Source organism: Bubalus bubalis, chromosome 23 (genome assembly GCF_019923935.1).
Source record: "Bubalus bubalis isolate 160015118507 breed Murrah chromosome 23, NDDB_SH_1, whole genome shotgun sequence".
Classification (NCBI taxonomy): Eukaryota; Metazoa; Chordata; class Mammalia; order Artiodactyla; family Bovidae; genus Bubalus; species Bubalus bubalis.
This window is the reverse complement of record NC_059179.1, coordinates 28,079,353-28,088,779: the sequence shown is the minus strand read 5'-3', so window position 1 is coordinate 28,088,779 and position 9,427 is coordinate 28,079,353. Positions and strand designations below refer to the sequence as shown.

The 9,427-nt window shown below is 44.1% G+C and overlaps 1 protein-coding gene across 1 annotated transcript in view; it reads left to right on the top strand.

Annotated features, from left to right (window-relative positions):
- Nucleotides 1-267: 267 nt before the first annotated feature.
- The window catches only part of SORCS1 (sortilin related VPS10 domain containing receptor 1), a 673,129-nt gene continuing 663,969 nt past the window's right edge, over nt 268-9,427 (top strand). Inside the window, exon 1 of the mRNA XM_045164209.1 lies at nt 268-1,237. Coding sequence (XP_045020144.1) covers nt 680-1,237 — 558 coding nt within the window. The 5' untranslated portion in view covers nt 268-679. The remainder of the gene's footprint in view (nt 1,238-9,427) is intronic.

Here is a 9,427-nt window from a genome sequence, read left to right as displayed (position 1 = left end):
CACACACAGTTCCCAAGGTAAGGTCAAGATGCCAACTCGCTGAGACTAAGAAGAGGAGAAGCCAACTCATCCCTATTCTCCAAATTGAAAATGACCAGAGGGGGGGATTTAAAAAAGAAAGAAACAGCCACAGAGACTGATAGAAACAATAAAACAGGAATAGGAAATCCCCAACACAGTGACCACTCCGCTGGCCACCCCCATGGGAGGGGCACTCGGGCTCAGCGCAGAGCCAGGCGGCTGCCGGCGCGCAGAGCGCGCGGAGGCGAGGAGCGGGCGGCGGCGGCGCGGGCGAGCCCAAGGGGAGGGTCGGTGGCTCATCCAGTCCCCGCAGCCACCCGCGCGCAGCGCAGCTCGGGAGCGGGACGCTGCGCTCAGAGCCCCGGCAGCGCCCACCCTTCCTCCCGCGTCGCGCGCCAGCGCCCGCTCCGCCCGCGACTTCAGTTCGGCTCCACCCCCGCGTGGCGGCGGCTCACTCTGTCCGAACCCGTGCTCGGCACCAACCCAGCCCGGGCAAGCGGCCGCCACCTGCCTAGCGCCGCCACGGCCCGCCCCCACCGCGGCCCAACTTGGATGGAGTTGGGGTCCTGAGCGCCTGCCCCTCGCAGCCGGCCAGCTGAGAGCCCTGCACCGCCGCCTCTGGTCCGGGACCCCTTCTCCGCTCCTCTCCGCTCCCGCGATGGGAAAAGTTGGCGCCGGCGGCGTCTCCCCAGCCGGGCTGAGCGCGCTCCTCGCGGGCGCCGGGCTCTTGGTCCTCTGCGCTCCGGGCTCCTGCGGCGGCGGCTCCTGTTGTCCCCCGCGGCATCCCAGCGCGGCTCCACGCTGGGCTCCGACCCCAGGGGGGCTTCCTCACCAGGGACCGCGAGGCAGAGCTCCTGCTACGCCCCTGCCCCAACTCGGACGCCCCCTGTTCGCAGTGGCCCCCGGAGACCGAGCGCTGTCCCTGGAGCGGGCCCCGGGCACTGGGGCGTCGGTGGCGGTTGCTCCACGCTCTGGCCGGAAGAGACGGAGTGGAGAGGATCAAGAGAAGGCTGAGCGAGGAGAGGGGACGAGTAGAAGCCCTCGGGGAGTGCTAAGGGACAGAGGGCAGCTCGAGCCTGGGACTTTGGAGCGGGACCCGGACAAAGCCACTCGCTTCCGGCTGGAGGAGCTGAAACTGACCAGCACCACGTTCGCGCTGACGGGCGACTCAGCACACAACCAAGCCATGGTCCACTGGTCTGGCCACAACAGCAGCGTGAGTAAAATGGGACTGAGGGCGAAGGGGTGAAAGATGGAAAGGGTTAAAGTCATCTGTGTGATCTGATGGAGAATTTGTGGAAATGGGGTTTGGGGACTTGAAAGATGCTGCAAATTAGTCTTCCCTGCCCTTCTCCCCAAGGAGTTAAATGCCACCGACTAGGTGATTACCCCCACCCCTTTCCCAGCAACACCGGAGCCCTCTCCAAACCTCTAACAAAGCTTCTTACAGGGCAGGCAGATCCCTCTTTCCTGCTTCTTTGGTCTCATTGGTGTAGGATGGAGCCAAGACCAGGCAAACAAGAGGGGGTTAAAGTATTCTGAATGCAGAAATGAAAGGGTTAAATTTCAGGAAGCCTCCTGTTCCCTCAAGTGACTTTCCTTTTACTTGCTCGACTTAAGGTTGAGAGCAAGTAAGATTTTTTTTTAAAGTCTTTATTTGTAGCCTTTTAATTTTATTTTTGTGTAGAGCTCCTAACCCCTTCTTGCTAGCACAGAGGAGAAATTCAGTGGATAATGAGCTGCCCTTAATGCATTCTGTTTCTGGGGACCAAGTGGATGCAAGTTTCAGGACGGGAACTCTCCAGCATCTTCTAACAGCATCAGCCAGTGTGTTTGGAGAGCTGGGGCTTTCCAGCCTGTGAATGAGTGGTTGTTCTCCGACTTGATCGGTCCCAGGAAGATCAGATATATCTCTGTGACAACAACTCCCTGTTCTCCTCCATTGCCTGACCTCCTGTAGTGAAGAGCTCGAATAAAGACTTCACTCTTGCTTTATTAAAGAAGGAGAGGGATTGCTGGATTTCCAGGAGGCTGATACTTGGGAGGGGAGCATGGTTGCAAGTCCATGAGCTGCGGCCAAGTCCGGGAAGGTCTTAGATTTTTTGAAAAACCTGAATGTCTGGAATCTGAGGGAGCTATTCCAACTTAAACTGCACCTAGAAACTTCAAGGAGCTGAAATAGTTAAGAAAGAGCTTTGGTGGTAATAACTGTAGGTGATTTAAAAGTATGGAAACTTCTCCATGTTGCTGTTAAGCAGACAAGAACATAGAAACCAAGGACGGTAAAATGAAAAAGAAAAATCAAAGTCTCAGCTTTTATTGGATTACCGAGATTGTCGTATTTGTACTATGCACAAGCTGTGCACCCTGGTACATTTCAAAATGTTTTCAGTTGTGATGTAATTGCCAGAAACCTTCCCAGGGAAGTGCCACTTTAGTAAATTGTGTTCATTGTCAGCTTTATTAATGAGAGTTGTGAACATTTTAAAATAAGAGCCTATCATTATGGATTCCTTGGGTACATAGACATAAATTGTATTAAATCAAATTGTGATAAATAATATTTTGTATCATATCTCTGAGAATATCAGCATGGCTTTCCCTACAGTTTAGCCTTTATGACCAAAGCTATGGTGCCCAGGACTGGTTTAATCAAATAATTGAAACTGAAATTCTTTTCATTCAAGTTCTGGAGACCCTTGCCCTCATTCCTTACCTTAACTGTCATATCTTTCATATCATAATCACTAAAATCAATCCCCCAATTTGAACTTGAATCTTCTTAAACTGATTAAATAACTTTTGCTCTGTTTTAAGTGATTAACTCAAAGCCCTCAGCTTTAAGACCAGATTTTAAACACATCAGACATATTAGATCTTGTATCAAGAAGTAAAGGACCTTGGACTCAAAATATTTCTGGCTTTTAATGTAATTCAAGCTGTAAAATATCACTCACTCATTAGACCTCTACTTTAGTTCACCTCTTGAAAGATCTTGGAAAGAGCAAGAAAAGGAGAGTACATCTTTGGCAAATTTTAGACTCCATTTAAGAAATGCTGCCAAGCCCTGCTGGCCCTTTTTAAATGGTTCTTATAAACCCAGCCAGGCTTATGGGTCAGGGCTTGGATGGGTGACATGTAAAGAAGTTGGAGATGATGTAGGAAATAATCAAAGTGCTAAAAGTTGGAGCATTGAAATCATGTACACTAATAAGATCTCTATCCTAGGTCTTCATTCTACAAGGTCACACCTTCCATCCCTGCCCACTTACATGCAAATTGTTGTAGTTTTTTTCTCAGTGTATGCATATAGGTAGTAGAGGAAGAGAAACAGTGTTTGATCAGGATCTGCCACAAAGCCATCCCAGATTTATAGGAGAGAGAAAGTTTAAAATATTTTTGAAAGTAAGGAAGGTGGAAAGAAACTTTTCTGGGCAACTTTGTGATGTGAAAAGCAGAGTGGAGACCCGAGTTCTAGTTCAGCATTTTTGTGGTTTGATCCTGACAAGCTGATTGCCTGAGTGTGGATTCCCTCATGTCTAAAACAGGAGGGGAGGATACCTGTCAGATTCATTACTGAGAATTATGTGCCAGGATATACTTAAGAGGGCGTCGTGACTGTAGTATATACATCTTTGTAATTCTCATCTCATGGCTCTGCACGTTCCCCCAGAGCAAGAAATCCACTAACCTAACTCTAAGGACAGCAGTGAGTGGGGGAGGGGGGCTCTCATTTTCTTCTTCTTTAACTGCCATCCCTTATTGATCCACCTGCAACCCATGCAGGGCCAGAGGCAATACACATCCTCTGAACCTGTCTCACCTTTAGCTAAAAGTCTTTGCTAAGTAGGGCTTCTGATGACAATAACACCTGCATTAAAGGTGTAAATGTATGGTAATTATAGGCTGCCTGTCAAACTTGTGAAGAATTCTGGATCCTTCTCGCAACTCTTTCCCTTCTCCTTCCTGCCCCCTCCTCTGTTGGACTTGTGCAGTTGGGTAAAGATATGACTGTTTTGCCTCGTCTGTGGGTGTGATGTGATTCCTCTGAGCTGCAGTCTAGCTTGATGAAAAGTGTTGATGAAGTTGGTAGAACACCTGGGGGGATCTTTTGGCATGAAAGGTGCTGGGTATGAATCATTTGTCATGAGCTTGGTGTCGTAAGCAAGAACATATTGTTCCTACCCTACTCATCCAAGGCATGCTGTGCCCTGATCTAAATTTATAGAGTAGTTCTTAGTTTGTTAAAATATATATTTATCTGTACATATGTATGGTGGGGATGTGTTTATTCTTTAAATCCAAGGAATTTCAAAGTTATATACTCATTAATCCTTATGATATCCCTGAGCAGGTGTCAAGTGTTAATATCTCTTTTTCATATTTTTATGCTGGAGTCAATTTGAATATTTCAGTTCACTCTCTTGTCCCTTTCTCGCTAAAAATAGTGTTACAAGATTTGTTAATAGAGGCTTTTACTTGACATATTTTGCTATTATGATATTTTTAATACTGCATTTATCATAGTGAATGATGATCTGGTTGGTTTTTATGTACTTTTTTGCCTTTTGTGGTTCTGAGACTTGACATTTACTATCCATCCTTAGTGAATAAACTGAGTCCCAACTTGAGTCAGGTTTTGGGGTAGATGCCTGACATTCATCATTTCATTTAATTTTCACAAAATTTTATGAGTAGGTGTTATTATCTCCATTGCATTAATGAGGAAACTGAGGCTTCAGAAAGTTAAATGATTTGCCAAGAAGATATAACAGTTCAGGGGCAAAACAGACACTGACCCCCAGGTGATCTGACTTCAAAACCCCACAGAATGACTTGTCTTAGAGACGTTAAGATGGTGTAGAAAAACCCAGACCCTTGGAGATCTGTATTTTAATGACTCCTGTCTGGGACAGATTTCATATGATGGTGGAGGAAGGCATAGTCTTAGCTGGAAACTCCATCTCTTTGTAGGAAAGCAAGGACTGTATAACATGTGCCTGTCACATTGCATTCTTTACCTTAAAGTAGTGATTTGGCTGTTCTTTTATCCACCCACATCTTCATCTTTACTGAGACATGGGATCCGCACCTGGTGATTCATTGAGCACGAGGTAATGTGCCATCATTCAGCTTTCAGATCTGGTGTTCTTCAGGAATAGATTCCTTTTCTAAGTTAATTACAAATCTGATTTTATAAAGAGGTTGCCTATGAATACTTCATTTGACTATATACTTTGATGTAATTTTTTAAACTTTTTCTAGAGTGAAATGATAAAGGATTTTAGATTTCTCTAGCAAGCCACATAATACCTTCTTTTCTCATCAGTGCTTTATTCTGTTAATGGGTGTTAATGTAGTGTGACATGGAAGGCAATGGGTTTGGAAGCACAGTTGACTTTGAATGTTAGCTGTCCAGTTACCCAGCATGCTGCTTTGAGCAAGACCCTTAAATTCTTTGAGCTTCTGTTTTCTCAATTATAATATGGGGAGGGCACATCTTTTTTTTTTTTTTTTCCTGAAGATTTGATATCACATATACAAAGAGGCGGTACATAGCAAGTGCTCAATAAATGGTACTTCTTATTTTGTGTAGCAGAAATACATCTCTCCTGGTAATTAAGACCCCTGGGTTATAGTCTTGGCTATACACAAAAGTTAGATATGTCCTGATAGTCTATCGAACTTTTGTAGCCTCAATTTTACCCTCTGTAAAATGACATGAATATACCATAACATCACGGAAATCCCTTACAGACTGTAATCCAGTTAAAAAAATTTGTCAACCTGTAGGTATTTTGCACCTTCTACATCTAAATAAAGTGCACTGGGAGCATTCAAGATTCAGAAATGATGCACTGACCTATACTCTTGACCTATGAATGAGCAAGCCTTTCATTTCACAAGATTCTTCCTTTCTGTGGTTTATATGCATATCTTTAATAGGAAATTAAGGCATTTGAGACCCAAGCAGGCATTCATTTCAATGTAGATTTGCAGCAAAATATAGTTTATGAGGTTTATTAAATCATGTCTTCAGGTTAAGACCCTTGGTGAAAGTAAAAGTGTTAGTCACGCAGCTGTGTCCGACTCTTTGTGATCCATGGACTGTAGTATGCCAGGCTCCTCTGTCCATGGAATCCTCCAGGATGAATACTAGGGTGGGTAGCCATTCCCTTGTCTTTCCAACCCAGGGATCAAATCTGGGTCTCCTGCACGGCAGGTGGATTCTTTACCATCTGAGCCACCAGTATCTTTGAACAAAAAAATTGCAACCTATTGTGAAATTGGAAAGTAAAGATCCCTTAAGATGTTTTAATGGGATTTTTTTTAGAGTAAATTGACATCAGTGTTGACTTTGAAAATTATGTCCACATCCTTTTAAAGAAGGATCCCAGAAACTCATAAGCTAGGGTAGAGAAGTTGATGCAATTTTCTTATTTATTTCAGAGAATAGTAGTTGCTCATATTTAAGGTGGGCTTGTCATATGGCAGCATTAAGGTAAGAAGCTTACACAAATTATACAAAGTATCATATTTACTTTTAATTCTATGAATATGCATTGAATTACTTTTAATTCTATGAATATGTATTGAATCCTAATATTTGTCAGGCACTGATAGTAGGAACATATGTGGATTGATGCATAAGGATGAGAAAAAATGATACCTGCCCTCAAAGAGCTTTCAGTCTGCTACCCAAAGAATGCCCTGAAGCAGCAGCAGAAGGTAAGTGTCCTCTGGGGTGTCAGATGCTGTAGGAGTTCATAGACAGGTTAGGCAGGCATCTTTTGTCTTGGGTGATCTCCAAACTTTATTGCAAAGTAGGTGCTTCAGCCGAACCTTAAAATGCAGAGAAATTTTTAATTGAAAGACTGATATTATTACAAGGATATTTTGAGCTGAACGGATGGCATGAGTAAATTTGAGAGTGGAGATGTAAAAATTCCTATTTATATCAAGGAAATTAACCTACGTTAAATGTAAACTATGTTTACGATTTTAATCTTAGAAATAGTTTCAAAAATATGATTTAAGCATATACACACTCATCTCCTAGTGAGTTTGGCTGTATTCCAAGCCCAAATAGAAAATATTAATAAAAACCTGTATGGTCACTTGAGGGCATAACTACCCTTATTTGCACATTAAATCAGCTGGATTCATCATTGTTTCATTTTTACCCTGACATTTTTCACATGCAGTTTTCACCAACAGACTTTTGTTTGTTTGTTTTAAGTTCTTCATTAGAAATATCACTGGCTGGGCTGCCTGGAAGATAAATTAATTGGGCTTCCTGACAGCTTCTGTTAACTAAATGTATGTAAAATATTTGTCCTGTCATTGTGTATGTCTCAATTACTGTCGTATATCTCTGGCTGGAAAGGTTGGTGAATGCATCTGTGTGTCCTAGAGGGGAAACTAGCCAAACGGTATCCCTGAAGTGGCCAAAGGGATGGCAGAGAATAGGTGTGGTCAGTGTGAGGTGGAACCAGGCTCCATGAAAGGGCAGTGGTTACTCCCGAGGAGGAGTGTGCATTCCGCTCCTATGGGATGGATGGAACAGTCACAGGGTTGGTGAGAAACAAAGCTGGACTCTTACTGTGCACGGTTTACAAGGAAAAAGAGAGCCTATTCTAAAATATAGGTGGGGGGAAAAAAGACATCAATGCTCTGCAGGAACTCCTACATGAAATTTTGCATGTGTATGAAAGATATTGTGTCTATTTCTATAGCACTCCTGAATGTTGTTATACCACTTTAGATTGGTGATAGCCCTTTTCCCTTGCAAAATGCCTCAGTTTTCAAAGATGGGAACATTACTTCGATGACTTCAGTTTTCATTCTTGCAACAGTCCTAGGAGATAGAAAAGACAAATATCATCCGCATTTCTCAAAGAGGGAAAGTTGGTATTAAGCGGGTCTGTTAGTGGAAGGGGAGGGTCAAAAATGTTTTGTCACACAGCACGACTGATTCTCGGCTTGGAACGCCACTGGCTTTCCACAGCCAGGAGTTAGGACGCAGCTGCATTCTAGCTTCCCAGCTTGCCTCAAGCCCATGCACCTGTGTCTGTAGTGGTTGCCATCCCGGGGTGAAGTATGGATTGGCCATGGAGCTCCTGAGTTCTAGGCACAGCTATTTGAGTTATTTGGCCTGAGCTTCAGAGCAAGTGGCCTGGTCAAAAGTCATGCTCTTGGCATTGTTTAAATCTTTTAAAAGGGACCCTAGAGGAAGATGATGGGACTTTTCTGCAAGTAAGGTCTCCAGCAATAACCTTCAGCAATAATGGTCTACCATGCGTGTTCCAGTGCTAATGATCTTCAGAGATGAGGCTTATTGCAGCAGGCACTTGCAGATAAAAGGGGGAGAGCCATCTCTTCTGCCTCTTTAATTGCCTTATGCCTATGAAACTAGTTGAAAATAATACTAAGTATGGTCTCGCTCAAAGGAATCTAGAGCTTCAACTTTGGGGAGCAGCGGTAGTCAAACTGAAGGGATGCCTTGTTGACTCCAATGGATTTTATTTGCTCAAGGATTATAATAGAGTTACCAGCTATTATTGCCTTTTCTACTTCTTCTAACTTTTGGGTGTGGGGATGAGGTTGAGGTGGGAGAAGGGAGCAGAGGAGAGTTTGCCACATACTAGGGAGATTGCTGGGAGAAATATCAATAACCTCAGATATGCAGATGACACCACCCTTATGGCAGAAAGTGAAGAGGAACTCAAAAGCCTCTTGATGAAAGTGAAAGTGGAGAGTGAAAAAGTTGGCTTAAAGCTCAACATTCAGAAAACAAAGATCATGGCATCCGGTCCCATCACTTCATGGGAAATAGATGGGGAAACAGTGGAAACAGTGTCCGACTTTATTTTTCTGGGTTCCAAAATCACTACAGATGGTGACTGCAGCCATGAAATTAAAAGACACTTACTCCTTGGAAGGAAAGTTATGACCAACCTAGATAGCATATTCAAAAGCAGAGACATTACTTTGCCAACAAAGGTTCATCTAGTCAAGGCTATGGTTTTCCCTGTGGTCATGTATGGATGTGAGAGTTGGACTGTGAAGAAGGCTGAGTGCCGAAGAATTGATGCCTTTGAACTGTGGTGTTGGAGAAGACTCTCGAGAGTCCTTTGGACTGCAAGGAGATCCAACCAGTCCATTCTGAAGGAGATCAGTCCTGGGATTTCTTTGGAAGGGATGATGCTAAAGCTGAAACTCCAGTACTTTGGCCACCTCATGCGAAGAGTTGACTCATTTGAAAAGACTCAGATGCTGGGAGGGATTGGGGGCAAGAGGAGAAGGAGACGACAGAGGATGAGATGGCTGGATGGCATCACTGACTCTATGGACGTGAGTCTCAGTGAACTCCGGGAGTTGGTGATGGACAGGGAGGCCTGGCATG